Raw genomic sequence first — 20366 nt, 5'->3', positions numbered from 1 at the left:
TAAACAGTTTAGATGCTCATCTAGATGATTAACATGCTACTCTTGATTTATTAGGCTTCCCCTTCCAAGTTATAGGAGTCAGTGAAACAAGAGAAAATGTTTTAGAGGATTCAAAATGAATAATGCCTTGCATGGCTATAATCTGCATTCACAGCCATCTAGAACAGCTGCAGGTGGTGTTGTTATTTAGACCAGCAAGTCATTGAATGCTGTCAAAAGAACCGTGATCTTAGTGTAACTGATGAGGAATTTGAAACTGTTTGGGTTGAGATTAGTAATATTGAATCAAAAAATATCTTGTGCTGTTGTGTCCATAAGCACCCTTCGTTCTCTCCTGATAGATTCACTGAGCATATTGAGACAGTATTGCATAACTTAGCAAGAGAAAACAAGAACATATTTATACCAGGTGATTTTAATATTAACCTGCTAAATTGTGTAAACCGTCTTGCTTCTGAAAATTTTCTTAATATGATGAACTCTAATTATTTATTGCCTTGTTATATTCTCCAACTGACCCGTGTAACTGATAGAAGTGCCACCTTAATTGACAAAATTTTTGCTAACACGTACAACTTTAATACTCTTAGTGGAAACCTAGTTACTAAGATTTCTGATCATTTGCCGCAGTTTCTGGTCATTGGAGACCTTAAAGTTAATTATGCCTCCTTAAATTATTACAAACATGATTATTCCCATTTCAGTGAGGAAATGTTTGCTGATGTTCGAAGTATCTCACATTGATTTCTCATCTATTTACAATAGTAATCTAAACACTAATGGCAAGTTTGACCTCCTCTATGACCAAATCGACTCTGTTTGTAAGAAGCATATACCTTATAAGAGGCTTCCAGGAAGGAGGTTAAAATATTGAGCAAACCTTGGATCACTAGAGAAATCCTTGCTAAAATGAATTATAGAGACAAACTTTACTCCAAATTACTTAAAAGTAAACAACTAGATCCTAATATTCATTATCTCTACAAAAAATTTAGAAATGGGGTTGTTAAAGATCTGAAAGATAGTAAATCCAAATATTTTAACTAATATTTTTCTTGAAATAAGTCTAACATGCAAGAGCTATGGTCTGGTATTAGGTCAATTATAAATGTTGGTAAATGTAAAAACAGTTATATAACTTCTATTTTAAATAACAGTAAGTCTCTTGATAACCCTACTGACATTGCTAACATCTTTAACAACTTCTTTGCTAATATTGGTAAGAGTACAGAGAAGGGAATCTCTTAGGGAAGTCATAGCCCCTTATTCTACCTTAGGGGTTTTAGTGTTTGTGTAATAGTATCGGTGATGACGTAATCTAATTACCATGAAGCACGTGAAGGAGGTTGTGTAATGTATATAGAAGGAGTGTGCGAGTGAATAAAGGTGTGTTGCAATGCGGATTCCGTGTGCTCTTTAAGTTCCCTACAAGATACTAAATTTGGCGACGAGGATGCAAGGATTTTATGTCTAATTCTGAGGAGTTGGAAGAAGAAGTGATGGCCACCACATTACAGTTACCTGCTATTCCCCCTTTCTCCGTCTCAAGCGATCAAATGACACTCGGGCAGCGCTGGTCGAAATGGGTTAAAGGTTTGGAATACTTTCTGGTGGCATCTAACATTACCGAAAAGAAACAACGACGTGCTGTCCTGTTGCACTTAGCAGGCCCTGAAGTCCAAACGGTTTTTGAAACTCTCAGTGGTACTGGAGAGGATTACGATACGGCACTTGCGAAATTAACCGAGTACTTTGAGCCGAAGAAGAACATTCCCTTTGAGAGACATGTGTTTCGGCAGGCAGCGCAACAGCCGACTGAAAACATCGATTCGTACGTGACGCGATTACGAAGCCTTGCGAAATCTTGCGAGTATGGAAATGTGGACGAAATGATCCGAGATCAAGTGGTGGATAGATGCGCCTCGAACAGTCTTCGCCGTCGACTACTACGAGAAACCGACCTAACACTGGATGGGCTTTTACAGATCGCTCGATCAATTGAAGCGTCTGACCTACACGCTACTACAATGGAGGCAGCGCCGGGCTCTTCAGGACGGGTCAACAAGGTCTCGGGCGGATTTCAAAGATCGAGAGGAAGAAACAGTGGAAAGTCACGGTCGTGTCAACCAAAGAATGCGAAGAATTCACGACCACAGAACCATGACACGAGGCAAATTGTCTGTTTTTGTTGTGGACGTGCGGGTCATCGCGCGAAAGATCCTTCGTGTCCTGCAATTGGAAAAGCTTGTAGTAACTGTGGAAAGCAAGGACACTTCGGTGGAGTTTGCAAAGGAGTTCCGAATCGAGCCACTAGTTCTCAGAACGTTGCGCAACAACGGAATGCAAATGGGCTTCGGTACGTGACAACCGAACAAGACCCCGGTTCAGACGATGAATATTTGTGGGCGATTAGGGGCAACATGGACGACAATACTGTGCAAATAACTGTTGAAGGTACATCGATTCCGGTTATTGTTGACTCAGGGGCAAGTGTCAATGTCCTGGACAGTATTACATTCAACCGATTGTCGAATACAGGAGTTGTTCTCAGAAATTCCGATGTCAAAATTTACACGTACGGCTCGAAAACGCCGCTTCCTGTCAAAGGAACATTCCGTGCCAATGTGTCAACAACTCAATTTCACACACAGGCCGACTTCGTGGTTGTTGAAAATTTAAATGCGGGATCATTGTTGGGCAAGGAAACTGCAACGGAGCTTGGGTTACTAAGAGTTGGCCCGGAATACCCGAGCACAGTTAACCAAATTACAGTGAAATCTGTACAAGTGATTGTGGACAAACATAATGCAGTGTTTAACGGCGTTGGCAAACTGCGGGATTATCAATTAAAAATACACATCGACCCAGAAATTTCTCCAGTTGCGCAACCGCAGCGCCGCCTTCCCTTTCACGTTCGTAAGGATGTGGAGAAAAAGCTCAATGAATTGCAAGATCTCGACATTATTGAGGATGTTGACGGTCCAACGCCCTGGGTTTCGCCTTTAGTCGCGGTCCCAAAGTCCAATGGCGAAGTACGGGTTTGCGTCGACATGCGTCGTGCAAACGAAGCTGTGATCAGAGAGCGACATCCAATACCAACACTTGAGGAAACATTGGAAGCACTTAATGGAGCAGCTGTGTTCTCTAAGCTTGATTTGCGATGGGGCTATCATCAGGTCGAACTACACCCAGAGTCTAGAGTGCTTACAACTTTCTCAACACACAAGGGACTTAAGCGTTACAAACGCTTAATATTTGGCTTGTCATCAGCACCAGAAATGTACCAATATGTCATTCAGCAAACTCTTCAAGGAATTCCCGGAGTAAGGAACATTTCTGATGATATTATTGTGTTTGGCTCTGACCAAGACAGTCATGACAGGAATTTGGAACTTACACTTGCACGCCTTGAGAACAAGGGACTTACGCTTAACCGAGAGAAGTGTATCTTTAGTGTTCCAGAATTAGTATTTTTTGGATTTAAGATTTCTGCCGATGGCATTGCACCGGACGACAAGAAGGTTGAAGCGGTGAGGAACGCGCGAACACCACAGAATGCAGCGGAAGTGCGGAGTTTTCTCGGGTTAGTGAACTACTGTGCGCGTTTTATCCCAAACTTTGCAACCCTCGCTGAGCCATTACGGATGCTCACAAGGAGTGATACAGAGTGGGTCTGGGGTAACGCGCAACAAGAGGCATTTCGCCGCCTTCAAGTCATTCTAACCAGTGACTGTGTTGTTGCACATTACGACCAAGCCGCTGAAACGGAGCTGAAAGTTGACGCAAGTCCTGTTGGACTTGGTGCCATTTTGCTGCAGCGACGTGGTGATTGTGTTCATCCTGTGGCATATGCGAGTCGCACGTTAACAGATGTTGAGAGGAGGTATTCTCAGACCGAAAAGGAGGCACTGGCGGTTGTGTGGGCTTGCGAGCGATTTCATATTTACTTGTATGGTAAACTGTTCACCCTGTACACGGATCACAAGCCGCTCGAAGTTATTTACAACCCTAAATCCAAGCCACCGCCTCGGATTGAAAGATGGGCACTTCGACTGCAGCCATACACATTTGATGTTGTACACATGGCCGGAAAGACAAACCCAGCTGACGTCCTCTCAAGATTGCCGTTAGAAAACCAACCGTTCCGGGAAAGGAACATTGCGGAAGAATATATTAACTACGTCACAGTCAACGCGGTTCCAAAAGCACTCACACTTGAGCAGATTGCAAATGCTACTGAGGCAGACCCAATACTACAGCAAGTACGATGTTGTCTGAGTGACTGTGAGTGGCCAGACACACCAGAGCTCAGGCCCTACAGGCGGGTCAGAGATGAACTGTGTGTGACCAATGGAATCATCTTGCGAGGACATCGTATTGTCATGCCTAGTACCCTCTGGCAAACAACCTTAGCAAATGCACACGAGGGTCACCAAGGCATTGTGCGGACCAAACAGATGGTCAGGGAGAAGGTTTGGTGGCCAGGTATCACACATCAAGTGGAGACAATGGTCAAGGCATGTCTACCCTGTCAATCTGTTGCGGGCAAGTCTACTGCAGAGCCACTCCGACCTACAGTGATGCCTGACAAACCATGGCAAGAGGTACACATCGATCTCTGTGGACCGTTCCCTACAGGAGAAAGTCTCGTGGTTTGTGAAGATGCATGTACGCGCTGGCCTGAAGTAGTCATTGTACGCTCAACTACCTCTGCGGCCATAATCGGACATCTTCGAAAGATATTTGCTGTACATGGGCTTCCAGAGAAAGTAGTCACAGATAACGGTGCAAATCTTGTGTCAGAGGAATTTGAGGTGTACCTGGCAACGCATGGCATCCAGCATCGGAAGGTCACACCCTACTGGCCTCAGGCGAATGCAGGGGTTGAACGATTTAACAAGACAATTGAGAAGGCAATTCGCACTGCGCATGCTGAAGGAAAGGATTGGCGCACTGACATGTTTGCCTTCCTACTGAACTACCGTGCGACACCTCATGCGACTACCGGAGCGTCGCCGGCGTTTCTACATTTAGGACGTGAGATCAGAACCAAAGTCCCACAAGTTGAGACACGGATGTCGAATGCTGTATCTGCTGCAATACAGTCTGCAAAGGGTAAGGACCAACAAGCCAAGCAGCGCACAAAGGTTTATGCAGACAAGAGAAACAGAGCGAGTCCATCAGACATCAAATCAGGAGACAAAGTGTTGCTACAGCAGGCGCGGCAGAACAAGCTATCAACGCTGTATGACCCTCAACCCTACACAGTGCTAGAACGTAAGGGACCGAGCCTTATTCTGCAGCGAAGAAATGGACGTGTGTTCATGCGCAATGTATCGCATGTCCACAAGTTACACCAGAACACTGCTGTACGGGAGGAAGATGATTATGTGATGGATTTTGATCTTCCACAGGCAATGAATCCTCCACGGGCAGCGGAACAAGATACGCGAAGATCTGCTCGTGTCAGACGTGCACCGGCACATCTGAGGGACTATCAGTTACACTGAACAGTTGTCAATGAACTTTGACTGAACAATTGCAAATTTTAGTATGCTAACGAGTTCTGTTGGTTTCGCTTATTTACCGAAAATAGCACCAGGGATTATAGCTGAGTTTAAATTCAATCAAGGGAGGGATTTAGTGTTTGTGTAATAGTATCGGTGATGACGTAATCTAATTACCATGAAGCACGTGAAGGAGGTTGTGTAATGTATATAGAAGGAGTGTGCGAGTGAATAAAGGTGTGTTGCAATGCGGATTCCGTGTGCTCTTTAAGTTCCCTACAAGATACTAAAGGGGTAACTTAATAACTCAGGATCACTCTTTTATTCCCTGTCACTTCGAATGAAATTTGGACTTTTATGGGTAAGATGGATGCCAGTAAGTCTTCTGGCCCATACAGTATACTTGTTACTATTTTGAAACTACAGAGGGACTATATATCCGAGCCTCTTGCATTTTTAGTCAATGATTCCTTTGTTAGTGGTAATTTTCCTGAGAAATTCAAATTAGCGAGGATTATTCCTGTGTTTAAGAAGGGCTCAAGATTTGACATAGACAGCTATAGACCAATTTCTGTTCTTTCTGACTCAGTTTAGTAAATTATTTGAAAAAGCTATGTACCATCGCCTCTACAGTTATTTGGAAGAATTAAAGATACTTTATCCACTTCAGTTTGGTTTCAGAGAAAAATGTTCGACCACCCATGCTCTTATTTCTATCACTGAATCTATTCGGCAGTCCATTGATGATAGTGAATTTGGTTGTGGTCTATTTATAGACCTGAAAAAGCATTTGACATTGTTAATCATACAATCCTATTAACTAAACTTAACCACTATGGAATAAGAGGTGTTGTGCTTGATTGGTTTAAATCTTACTTATTCCAAAGAGAACAATTACTAAATGTTAATGGTCATAACTCACCTTCATTGCATGTGACCTGTGGTGTCCCACAAGGATCTATTTTAGGACCCCTTTTATTCTTATTATATTAAACGATTTGCCCAATACTTCTAACTTACTAACATTTCATCTATTTGCTGATGATACTAAAAACATTTATTTTTCTAGCAAAAATCTTAGTCACCTTGAAACAACCCTAAATCTTGAATTAAAATCTGTTGCTGAATGAATGAAATGTAATCGATTAGCACTTAGTATTTCTAAAACTAACTTCAATCTTTTTCATTCCAGTAAACTTAAACCTAATCAGTCATTAAGAATTAAAATTGATAATGTACCTGTTAAACAAGTTGACTCCACTAAGTACCTAGGCATAACATTTGATTCTACCTTTACATGGAAAATTCATATTAATGAGCTTTGCTTGAAACTATCCAAAACTGTAGGTATCTTGTCTAAAGTGAGACACTTTGTCAACAAAGATATTCTTATCATGCTTTATTACTCCCTTATCTATCCATTCCTCACTTATGGCGTCCATGTCTGGGGTTTAACCTTTCCCTCATTTCTAACAAAATTATTTATTATTCAAAAAAAAGCAATCAGAATAATATCTTCCTCTGGACCAATATCCCATTCTGAGCCTCTGTTTAAATCCCTCAATCTTCTTAAGCTCAACGAAGTTATTGAATTACAGATTCTTTCCTTTGTTTATCAGTGGTCACATAGACTGTTACCCCCTTGTTTAAGTGAATGTTTCAAATTTACATCCTCTGTTCATTCCTATTCAACGAGACAATCATGTAACAGAAATCTTTATGGAGCCTCACCTAATACTACTCAATATGGCCTACGGTCCCTAAATTTCACTGGCCCTCGCCTTTGGAATTCATTACCTATAAGTATAACTAATTCAAATTCTCTTAGAATATTTCGTAAAGCCCTAAAGAACTCTATACTTAATTGTTACTCTTTTTAATTATCTACTTTAGTGCATAAAGTAATACTTTTTTTCTTTTTTTATTATATAAAAAAATTCATTCTTAGCTTTGCTTACTCGCTACCTACTTTATTGCTAGATCTTTTTCTCCTTTTTTTACTTTGCTGAACTGTGTTTAGTTGCTATGTAAATTTAACCTATATACCTTCTAAAATCGAGCTGAGTTAAAATATATCATCATCAGCACCATGAGGTATCCAAACTTCCAGTAGTCTGTTCAATTTCACAGTACTTGAAACAAATTCATATACTGGGCTTACAGGCGATTCATCCTCCTGCAGATGGTCAGGCAGCACCGCTTCAGTGCAACCTTGCAACATCAAATTTCTCGGCATCCATTTATCGATGAATGTCAACCCATTAGCACCTTCACTTCCGCCACTTCCACCCCAGTCTTCTGAAATACTATACGAGAAGCACTTCGTTGCACTGGATATTCAGAAAACACGTCACTAGCTAGGTATTTCAGGCTAATAGAATAAAAAAATAATATTAAAAAATTAAACTTTTTGGATTTTTTGGATTTTGAACAACTCTAGATGAGCCTAACAAAATTCAACTGCCAACCCTTTCCCGCTATCAAATTTCCGTGCATTAGACATTCGTCGCTCTCGTTACGTCCAAGTAATATGCGGATGTTTCATCTTTCACCGGCATAATCAAGGTTTAGTCAGCTGCACAACCTTTGTTTTTCAGTAAGAGTCACATCACATAGTTTCATGTTTTAACCTGAAACTTATTACAACATGCATCCATTTTTCTTTTTAACACGTGCACCTCTGTCCATCTTCGACTTAATCACGTTTCAAACTTCCACCCACATTTTTATTATTTCTCCAGTGAAGTTATGAGTAACTTTGTAACTTGAAACCTCCGAGATTTATCTTAATGTTACTATAAAAAATATTTAATTTCAAAATCCAAAAATGATATTAAAAAATTAAACTTAATTATCAAGTCAGAATAAAGGGGTACGTTGAAAAAATATCTTGCTGTCTTTTTGTCACTCACCAGACCGTGCATTTAGTGTTATTTGTTTGGGTTTAGGTCCACAACGGTTCACTGACTGGTTTCTGTCAGCCAAACTGCTGTCAGATGAAAAAATACTGTAGACAAATAAAGAATCAGAAGGCTCAGTCCTAGGCTAAATGCTTGAGTTGTAATGCTGTTAGCAACCAGGGACAGGCTATCTCCATATGGTCTTCTTGACAAAGTAAGACACCGGACCTAGCCTATAGAAGAGATTGAAAAGTCATAAAATAATAAAAGAGGTCAAAATCAAAATAGTCTATGTGCTAAGGAAGACATAAATGCTGCTCAGGTTTTTTCACTCTGAAAATATAAATTTGATCTCAATAGAAAGGATTTATATTGACTCTCAGCATGACAAGGGCTGGTGTATGAAACCATGAAAATTAGAAAAAAAAATGATTTAAAAAACGCAGCAGGAGATGGTTATGAACCAAACTGGTGAGGGGCAAACCCATTAGCTATTTTCAAGACTCGATCTAGCCCTCCTACTAATCGATGACACTTCCACCTACTTAAATTATTACTCTATATTTTCACCAGAAAATGCAAAACGTAAAGAACACTCTGCACAGTCCATTGGTACACATTTCGCTTAGTATAAATTTAATAATAAAACTAGCCGCGAGTGTTGCGTTATTCTGTTTTGAAACTAATGCACGAGTGAACTGTAAAAATTGAAAATTACGATCACCCTGACGTAAATGCACTCTCCCTCATATTAAAAAAGGTACACACCAAACACTGAACTGAAAGTAGATAAAAAATAGATATGAAATTAAATATTTTCTATAGTAACATTTAAGATAAATCTCGGAGGTTTCAAGTTACAAATTTACTCATGGCTTCACTCGAGAAATAACATATAACGTGGGTGGAAGTTTGAAACGTGATTAAGTCGAAGATGGACAGAGGTGCACGTGTTAAAAAGAAAAATGGATGCATGTTGTAATAAGTTTCAGGTTAAAACATGAAACTATGTGATGTGACTCTTACTGAAAAACAAAGGTTGTGCAGCTGACTAAACCTTGATTATGCCGGTGAAATATGAAACATCCGCATATTACTTGGACGTAACGAGAGCGACGAATCTCTAATGCGCGGAAATTTGATAGCAGAAAAGGGTTGGAAGTTGCATTTTGTTAGGCTCATCTTGAGTCGTTCAAAATCCATAACAGGAAGTACTTTTTAGATACTTCGAGTATCATGAAAACCATTGAAACGGCATCGGATTTATATCGAATTTACCATCAAGCATCAAATTTTCAAATTTCAACCGATATAAGGCGACTTACCAGTAGGCACACAACACCGATCACAAAGAAACTCTTTGCAAAGCCAAAGTCTAAATTTGCTACAATACTGGCCGCAACAGTAACGTGATTAGGGTATACTCGTCTATATCTTGTATAAGATCAGAATGTATGATATCGTTGCGGAAAAGTACGCAACAAATCTTACTGGTGTCCTTCGGTATTTGGTTCAATCTAATTCTGAAAGTTGAAGAAATAGAGTAGTACCCTTTGTATCTTACTTTTCCAAAGTGAAACCTGTTTTCATGAATAAAACGTTACTGAGAAAACTTATTTTAGAGATCTATCCGACAAGGGGGATTCCCCGGATTCCCCGGTAGACGACAACCAATCAAAGGGACGAAGAGTAGGTCACGAGAACAGAGGTTAGCTTTCGTCTTTCGAAGGATCATTCTATTTCTGGTTACCAGATTAAATTGAGGTCTTGGAAGATACAGAAGCAATAGCAGCAGAAGATAAAAACAAAGACAACATGGTAAATTCTAAGCACTGGTAGCTATGTTCCCTCTCCCCTTACAATTTATTGGTATACTTTGGCCGCTTTTCTCTGCTTCACTTTCGAAACAGTTATATTAATCACATCAATCACTTTAAATCTTTTTGTTTTCGATAGCTCTCCATTTAAATATAGAACACTGTTTTACCGAAGACTACAACAACAATGTTCATTTTATTTGTAGAACGACGGAAACAGAGATAGGTCTCTAGAGAGCGAAAATAACGAGGAACTCCTTGCCGTAGGGAATGATGTGCAGAGTAAATCTGACAGCGACTCCGACTTGGAAGAAAACTTAGTCAGGACAGCACTTAGGAATGACCTTCTGGAACGATCAAGAGCAAAAAGTGAATTTTGTTGCTGTAGTTTTGAAGGGAACCTACTTTAACGCTCAACGCAGCAACTGAAGTGTCCTGTAGGCTTTTCCTTGCTGAGCGCGGTTTCGAGTTATCGCTCTACCACATACTTAACACATCCGACGTAAATCCAACTGGAACGGTAAAAACCTTATTAAGCGTTGTCCCTCAGTCATACAGTGAACATTTGTCTTCACTTCCAAGAGTGTCCTTAGAAGACGAAATCTCCAGCACTTCGACAAAAGCAGCATCTTTAACGATAGTGCCATCTGAATCTTAGCTAGAGAAAATCCCTGTAATAAGTAAGTTCGATAACTTTGAGCTCTCGTGTTCAGAGGTGGTGAGTGTAAATTGAAATTTATATTTTTATATTTATGTCAACTCGTGAAATTAGTGATCGAATGAAAACCCATTCAAAGCCCATACAATTCAGCACATGTCGGCAAGTTACCGAATCCTGCTCTAACCAAAGTAGTCTCCAACTTAAAACCTGCTTTACCTTCCATTTCAACACTATGCGACGTAAACATAAAATTTAATAAGAGATAAGTTTTGCCAGTTGCAAGAAACTCTTACAATAGGTATATATAATTTTACGGACTAAACTGCGTAACAACTAGACAAATTTGCATCTGCGTTATCAACACATTTATTTTCATTTCATCTCCGTCACAGATGTGTGTCACCATTTTGTGCAGCATCCGTCGCCTGGATTAACAGTGGTGTTCTTCCTTTTTGGAAGAACCCACCAAGAGAGGAAAGAGAAGTTGTTTATACTTTATATAATCCCTGAGAAAGAGTGGCAGGTGAGTGTAGTTTATATTTCTTCTTAATTGCAAGTTTTAAAAGTTAAATAGTTCTTGACATGTTAATTTTTTTCCGTACAGGTGTACGACACACTTCGTAAGAGTTACATTGATGAGGGCACCAGGCAGGCTTACTCAACAAGACAAATTTCATCTTGCGTGAACAATGGAAGAGGCCAACATTTTCACACTGTATTTGTTCGCGAGCAAATCCGAATTTCGAGGATCAACAATGAGAAAACTTTGTCACTCCTGTGGATGTAAGAGGCCGAGAATTTGTAAGTACAAGTACATTTAAAATACAAAAAGCAAAATCTTTACACCAGATGATAGTGTGAAATGTTTCATAATTTTATATTTTAAAACCTTTAATCCAAACAAGCAGTTTATATAGGTGTCCAGATCTTGTTGGACACACCCTATGTCTTTAGAAATAAAAGTAGACACTAACTTTTGTGCTTTGTTTTCTTGCGCTTTCTTGTCAATAAGTCGAACAAATAGGGGATTCGACTTCTCTTTAAACCGTGCTTTTCAAGGATTACAAATTGATCAATTTCTAGTACTTCAGGTTTTCAGAGTTGCCCACACTGAATGTGAAAGCAACAACCGAGTAGCACCAGGAGCCAAGTCCCATTTCCGAGTCCAGTATGTTGGAGACCCTTGTCAAGAACAAGGAAAAATCACCTTGGCCATCGATGCAGAGACACAGTGCTCCCTGCACTTTTCCATCGCCTTTTGGGTGAGTCTCATTTAATGAACAGCTTCTGACAGCAACAAAAAGATAGCAAAACAGCTCTAAAGAACCAATTTTTCTAAGAAAGCCATAAGTAATTTTATAACATTTGGTTATGAAAGTAAACTGCTTTGAACATCACCTTTCCTCGTCGCCCGTCTGTGTTCAGTCAGTCTTGTCGTGAGGTTTCACCACACTACGTCAGTTACTAACCAACGTTAAAGACAAAGACGAACCGAGGAACAGACAGGGAACGATTTATAAGATCAATTGTTCCGACTGCCAAGCCTCCTACATCGGTGAGACTGGCAGAAACCTCACAACAAGACTGACTGAACACAGACGGGCGACGAGGAAAGGTGGTGTCAGCAATCACATTGCTGAACACCATCGGCTTACCAACCACAACATTGACTGAGACTCTGCGCAATGCCTAACCTACAGCACTGACTATTTTCAACGACTGACTCTGGAAAGCTGGTTTACTAACTTAGAACAGACTCCCCTTAACAGATGTCAACAACTACCGGCTCCATACAAACGACTCATTCACGACATAAACATCACAAACGACCGAAAAAGAACGACCTAACTTTACCAACAGATCGAAATAGACCAATCACGACCGACTTACGTCACTTGAGTCTTACAGCCAATAACATCACGGCAAAACCAACCGATCATTTCACAAGAACTGGAATAAGAACATTCTACTGACAACAATCATTCACTTGACTCTGATGATGACTTCCGCAAAGGTTGTCGAAACGTCAATCACTACCACCGACAACAGTCCTTCTCAGGACGACACTCACCCGGACGATCAGACTACACCTTCACTAAACATTTTATTGACAAACATTTAAATGACAGACATCGGTTATAAATCTGGCAGTAGAAATGTTAATAACAAGTGGCGAAATGTCATTTGCAGCTCGTAAGCAAATTTAAAGGTTCATCTATCTGTATAAATACCAGCTTGTAAGCAAATTTGTATGTACATCTATAGATATGTATAGCAGTTGTGAACTATGCAAAGAACTATATATGCATTACTTAATGCTTCAAGTTCCTGTATAATCTTACATTTGCCGTTCTATTAAAGAGGAAGATTGCGTGCGTTGCATTAAATGTTTAAAATAATATTTGATTCATTCTTACCACTGTTTATCTTGCTGTCTCTGAGAGGTCAATAAGGTGACAGCTAGTATCAAAAGTTTTGGCTTTGTGTCGTACTTTCCTAAACCAAAGGGTAAGTAAAAATGCTTTTAAGGGAGGGCGTCATATGTGATTTATTACGGTGCAAGATTGAATGGAGTGATACCCTCAACAAGGCACTCTAGTTTTTTTGTGCTCCTCTAGGAAATACCTTTGACCTACAAATGACAGGATATCATTCCAAGACTATCAGAACGAATTAAAGTATGAACTAAGGTAAGTAGGTGCTGCACACTGCTGGCTTGCAGTCTTACATTTGTGCCTATATCCCTGGGCTGATGTCCATGCCTCTATCTAAAAACCTACGGCATAACTGCATGTCCTCCTTCGTACTCATTGCTACAGAGAATGAGCCACAGAGTTGACTTAACAATTTGTCATTTGATTCTGTCTACAATGATAATGATGAAAGGGTGATGATAAAGGAGACAAAGATGATGCTAAGTGCTCGATTGAGATTGAAAGTAGACAAACAGAGCCATGCAATGAAAAAGCTAGTGTGTTGTCTTATAGTTTCACCAGTGCAAAGGTAGCCAGCAAGAATTCATAAAAGAAGATTTTATTTACACGGTATATGATACATACACCATCATTAATTGTGGCAAATGTGCCAAGTTAGCTGACATTAGGGTCCAGTTGTTCAAAGCCGATTAGCCTTCACACAGGGTAAAATTTAAATCCAGGTTTCCTTGTTTCTCCGATCAAAAGCCTCTTTTGGATAATTTTCCTTAATCTTTTTAAAGTACCCAGTTAGCAAATTGTACCTAAAAAGAGTTACCGTGAATTTCACCTGAAATCAAATTTACACCAATCTTGGGTAATATCTTAAACCAGCTTTGAACAATCCGGCCTAGGTGATTAAATTAAAAGGAAATATAATAGACTGGCTCGGGTCTTCATCCACTCATTTCTACAGGTAGTGTAAGCAGCGTTTGAGAATCGCTATTAAAGATCTAATGAAATTATGTTCAAATGCATACAATTAATGGATGAATGAGAATCAAAAATTGAACTCATGTAACGTCTGACAATTAAAAAGGAATGTTGAAATTATCTTGCAGGTAGTAAAATTGACAAAAATTGAAAAAGGATTACCTACATATTAACACATTCTGAAACAATACCAAAAATATTTGGCGTTCGTCACCTTACAGAAAGATTTAAAACTTCAAAGTTAAAACAGATTGAATGTGGCTACGATGTTTCCTCATCCTTTTTTTTTGAGAACTTCAAAAACCCTTACAGAGTCCAATCAAAGATTGGATAGAAAAAAGTAAGAAATAGGCTAATGTTCCTTTCCATAAACAGTCCATAGGATAGGGAACTTTTATAAACTTGACAAAATAAACATTTAATAAATGTACAGAATGTACTTAAGCCTGCATAACAGATACAATCTTTAATTAAAGCAGTGACTGCAAATGGTGTTTAACGTCCACGATACGTAAAGTAACATTTCGATTAAAGAAAAAACAGAAACTGATCAGATCATAATTTTAACAAAAAATAGAACAAAATTGATTTACTTGTTAATATCAGTGAGAAAAAACTTAAAAAAATAAAATGTTTTAAGTATAAAAAATGGAAAAAACAAAATATTTTCTTCTTAAGATCAGAAAAAAAGATTAGAAATCTTTACAAAAATTACTTCATTGAACAAAGATAACTGATTCAGCTAATATGGAATAGTTTCATCTGCATCACCAGGTGGAAATGCTCATTCAAAACTATGAATGATAATTACCTCATTATCAACAACCAAACCCCAGTTAATGGAGGAAAACTTAAAACAACCACATCACATTAAATGAAGAATGGTGAGCAGGCTCATATGAAGGGGTGCTGGGGAATAGAACCAGCACTCTAACATTTTTATCAAACATATGCTTAGAATGTGGTGTATGTTTGTACAATCACTACAGTCTATCACAAGGGCATTTTCAAATTAATCCCAAGGCCAATAAAAATTAAAGAAAGTATGGTGATCAACTCTAATCCGTGAGGTGATGTCAAATAGAAACTAAATAATATATTTCACATGTCAGTTGATTCTTCAGTGGCCTTTGCATCAAATGCTTCTAACAGAAGGGCAACATCATTTCTATTTGCTTTATCCCTTACCACCCTAGTAAACTCCCCAACAGTCAGTTCTGGCCTTTCACACACCAACCATGCAATTACTGCTTCTGATTTTCCTTTCTGAAACCCCACTTTTATTTTGCTGTAACTAGCACCATAAAAACGAGCAACTACCTCATAGCAAAGTTTTTCACCAATGGGCATGTCTAAAAGTTCGCAGATTTTGTCCAGTTCACTTGAGTTCAATAAGCTTTCTAGGGGCTTGGAATCTGAAACACAGATTGAACAGAACAAAATATTTTATAAGAATTTATTAATTAATTAATTAATTTATTTATTAATTTATTAATTTATTAATTTATTAACTCTCACTGGAATTTTGTTATTACATTGTAGCATCAAATTCTTGTTGGGTAATTACTTGAGGCTTCCAAATGGGATGGAGCCCTCATACAAACTCTCTCAGCCCTTAATTTCTGCAAAATTGTCTTATATCTAATTTTCCTCTGAATTCAAAATAATTAAATCCTCAAAATTCCAACCTTCACATGTGTCAGAGGTTATCTGCTTATAATTCTATTTATTCGGCGGTTTTCAAATGTAATCAGAGAAGAATTCAGGTCCATTGTAGGCATGACAGGCATAATAGTTACCTGACTTCACTAGCTGTTCTGCATTTTGGCGAGGGCCGCTTGTACACATCTCTCCATTATTCTACAATGTTAAACCATAATCATGCATATATTCTTACTAGCTCGCATGTAGATAAATGATGTACGAGACAGTCACAGTGAGTATATATAGCTATACCCTTGAGACCTGTAAAAAAAATATTGTTTTGAAGCAAAAAATATGGCCATGCTCCCTAATTAGGAGTCTCGAATAACAGGCATCCAGACAACACCAGAGAAAAAAGTGGAATTCCGAAATAAAATTGATAAATGGGTCAGACAGGCTCATGATATAATTTGAATAAAGGCTGATAGTTTCGAAAGAAACTGTTTGGGGCTGCATCAGTGGGAGTAACGAAATAACTTGGTTATATCAACAAAGTTGATGTGGTAAATTGGTCACTGTAACGATTATAAAAGCTGACGTTTCGAGCGTTAGCCCTTCGTCGGAGCGAATAGAGAAATTGTGGGTTGTGTGTGCTTTTAAAGGCAGAGAATGGAGCTACATTATTGGTGGGAACATTGCAACGAGAAAAACGAATAAATTAGTGGAATGAAAAGCGTTCATTGATCCCTGTGGGATTTAGACTGCCTGGTTTCTTTCAAACTGGCAGTCTGAATCCCACAGGGATCAACGAACGCTTTTCATTCCACTAATTTATTCTTGTTTTTCTCGTTGCCATGTTCCCACCAATAACGTAGCTCCATTCTCTGCCTTTAAAAGCACACACAACCCACAATTCCTCTATTCGCTCCGACGAAGGGCAAACGATCGAAACGTCAGCTTTTGTAATCGTTACGGTGGCCAATTTACCACTTCAACTTTGTTAATATATCCAAGTTATATCATGATATAATTTGCTTGGCTCCTCTTTGACTTTATATAATTTTTTTTTTATTTATTGCACCTTAAAGCTTATACAGCAAGAGCATTATTTCACTTGTGTTTCTTTTATTTATATATAGTTACCTAATTCTTTACTGTAGACCTGACTAGTACAACCATTATATGGATAATAATGGATTGACACAGCCACATTTTTATTTTACAAAATGTTACAGGCAACTTAAGAACGTTTTTGTTTCAAATGGGAGATATTTCCATAGTCTTTTAAACGTCCTACTGGAGCAGAAACTTAATAATCAAATAATTTCAAGTTAATCAAAAAGTAAGTCTGCCTCGCTATCTCTTAAATTTAGTACCTCTATCAGTGGTTTGTATAATTTGACTTCTGCTGATCCAGAATTGTAATGAACCTCAGTTCTTTTCTTTTGGTATGTTCCCCCATCTGTTGGAAGAGAGCCAAAAAAAATTAAGACTTTATATGTTATGTATCAGGTTCTTTAACCTCCATTAACTACATGCATTAAAAAATCCCCAGGGTATATACACGACTACTAAGTGGATACTTGCACAGACAAGACTTTTCTTAAACTGTGCAAGATTTATTTTGTCATAAGGAAAGCATAAAATACAAAAATACACAACAATAGTTATAGTGTTAACAATTTCAGTATAACAGAATCATACCTAAATCTCCAATCCATTTAGTCGGTCTCTCAGAGTGAATCACACCCAAGGTATGTGACAGAGATTTACCAGTATGACTTGTATGCATTGGTTGTGACTTGCGAAACCATATCATGTAGATTCGAACCAAAACTACCAGACCCAGTAGCACCACAGAGATGACTGCAATAATTGGTATACGCGAGTCACTGTGATCCTTGCTTTTAGAAGCAAACTGACTGTCAACCCTGCTACCCTGGGTACTTTCCAATATATGACCCTCACTAGCTCTGGTACTAGTAATGACAGTGTGACTGGATGTAGTAGGAGCTGAACTCTGACTTGATTCAGTGGTCGACTGATATACATTTAGGGTTGATTTAATATCACATCTGTTAATACTGGTGTGGAAAGAGCAGGTCATACTTGATTGAGAACCCAACTTTTCTTCACATTCAGGCTCCACCACATCTTGATCATCATTGCAGCATCTGGAACATTTCAGGCAATCACCTTTGGATTTATCATAATACCTGTTTGAAGTGAAAGAAAGGAAAAACTATTTATCTTTCTAGGCTAACAAACAATGTAAAATTAATGCTAACCCATTAATTTTTTCACTGATTTATGGCATCCGAATGTTTCAATACTATAAAAATCAATGACATTCTCATTATCTTTTCAATAACAAAAAAATTAACTAGAATCATGGATTTGTCTACAATTTTTGCCAAACATTTCAAATAAATGGGGATATTGCAATGGACAATCCACACGGTGGCTGATCTTCTTGTCCATGCACTGTTTTTCAGGCCAAATTGGAATTTGACATGTTGGTTTTTTGGGTGGGAGGAAAACTGGAGGAGCCAGACAAAACCAGACGACCTCGAAAAAAAACCACTACACCATTCCTGCATCATCCCTGCTCCCCTTGTTGCAATGATTTAAGGAAGCATTAAAACCCAGCTAAAATTAGGGTCAATTAATTTCTGCCAGGTTTAGATAGTTTTACAAAAACAGTATCAAACCTGCCCAATGGAAAAATACTCTGCAATTGGAATAGTGTTATCTTAAGATTTTGTTGTGCAAAAATACTTGGCTTTAAGACACATCCCAATTTAAGCACTAATTTTCCACCTGAAGACAGAATTTTCTTGAAAAAAACGAGCGCCTTATAACTGAGAAACTACAGTATCCCCCAACCCCCAAATTGAGCACCCCCCTTCCCACAGCCACTTGATGTACAACACCTACCTGTGTTTGCTGTAACATTTTTTTCCACATTTGATGTCTGCCTGACGAGAGCACTGTTTTATCACCACCTGGTCCTTAGCACAAGATGAACATGGAGTGCAGACGGATGTGCTATGTTCATTGGAAAATGACTTTCCCAATTGGCACGGAACACAGCGTCCCATTGTATTAAATGGTAATGGTTTTGAATTTCCACATTCTGGTGAAACAGTTTGACCGGGAGGGCAAGTTTGACAATTGATACATTCTGGTGTGCCATCAACCCAGTGTTGGTTTTTCTTGCAAGGATGTAGCAACTTTAAAGAGGCAAAAATTATCTGTGCTTCAATAAGATAGTTCAAAGAAGTGAAAAAATTCATGGGAATAACTCAAGAGGTCTTTGAGGGCATACATTCCTCCTCCTCCATTTTTCCATTCATTTTGTTATTACATTATGATCATAGTGATGGTGTTATTTTCATGGGTAAATTAAGATGTCACATTTTAGCGCAAATTTACCTCACCTGGTATTTCATTGATCTTAATTATATAATAACATGTTATCATCATCTACATCATTATCATACAATTATATTATTATTTGATCATCATCTGTGATATAAGTGCTTCTAAATTAATCTTCCCGTATGATCAAATGAAGGTAGCTTGTGCTCTTATGAATAATAGTGTATCTTAACTAATCAGAATGCATTTCCTCACAAATGAAATTAACTTTTTACAGACATCTAATTCACGTCCTGGTTATAGAATGAGCTCAACACTTTACACCCTAAGTGCCTATCTCCTGGTTAATTTCTCTTGACAGTATCACCCTGGACACAAACACAAAGCCAGTTAATAAAAATACTAGCAAATGATCACCAATTCAAAAAGCTCATGATTGTGAAACAATTTCGCCTTTGCAGTGCCATAGGAAATGTTGGAATAGCAGGGTGGAAATAGGATCATTAATGTTAGGGCATAAAGGCTTTAATTAAAAGGTATCTGTGTCATTTTTCAAAATAATGTGAAATATTCAATTTATATGGAATTATATCTTTTTAAAGTTTTAAAATCTCTTGGATTGGCTTTATATTTATAGATTAAATGTCCTCTTTCCCGAAATGTAACCACTTTCACAGATTGAAACACTCCTCCTGCAGAAGGTAATGTATATAACACCACTCAATATCATCACTATGTAAATAACTTAATCTCCTAATAGAATTTGGATATTTTTCAGTTCAATGTATATTAGAAACTAGTTTGAAGTTAATCAAATTAAAAACTAAGGTTTCTTAATTAGCTTAAATTATCTGGTATTTATTACTGAGAGCAACAGTCTCATGTAAAAATATACCTTTGCAGATGCTGTTTGGAAAAGTAAGCCAGCAGCAAGCAATGTTCCAAAAACCTTCAAAACAAAATTAAACTCAAAATTAAAACTACAACTACTATTATAGTTATAAAACACTTCCTTTACATTAACTTTCAAGCACATTTCAGTGTTTACA

The 20366-nt window shown here is 38.3% G+C and overlaps 2 protein-coding genes across 2 annotated transcripts in view; one reads left to right on the top strand and one right to left on the bottom strand.

The window, feature by feature from the left end:
- The first annotated feature begins 8570 nt into the window (after positions 1-8570).
- On the top strand, positions 8571-12167 carry LOC148724015 (uncharacterized). Its single transcript, XM_088734525.1, has 5 exons — positions 8571-8621; positions 10431-10593; positions 11278-11408; positions 11490-11668; positions 11811-12167. Exons 1-5 carry the CDS (start codon positions 8571-8573, stop codon positions 12160-12162), a joined length of 876 nt encoding a protein of 291 aa, XP_088590651.1. The 3' UTR covers positions 12163-12167.
- A 1735-nt stretch (positions 12168-13902) lies between these two features.
- The window catches only part of LOC111336428 (uncharacterized), a 16456-nt gene continuing 9992 nt past the window's right edge, over positions 13903-20366 (bottom strand). The window contains exons 11-16 of the mRNA XM_088734524.1: positions 20213-20266; positions 18874-19169; positions 17641-18152; positions 17313-17398; positions 16092-16152; positions 13903-15707 (exon numbers count right to left, since the gene is read on the bottom strand). Of these exons, the coding sequence (XP_088590650.1) occupies positions 15394-15707; positions 16092-16152; positions 17313-17398; positions 17641-18152; positions 18874-19169; positions 20213-20266 (1323 nt within the window). The 3' untranslated portion in view covers positions 13903-15393. The remainder of the gene's footprint in view (positions 15708-16091; positions 16153-17312; positions 17399-17640; positions 18153-18873; positions 19170-20212; positions 20267-20366) is intronic.

Source organism: Stylophora pistillata, chromosome 9 (genome assembly GCF_964205215.1).
Source record: "Stylophora pistillata chromosome 9, jaStyPist1.2, whole genome shotgun sequence".
Lineage (NCBI taxonomy): Eukaryota > Metazoa > Cnidaria > Anthozoa > Scleractinia > Pocilloporidae > Stylophora > Stylophora pistillata.
This window is presented reverse-complemented; position numbering and strand designations above follow the sequence as displayed.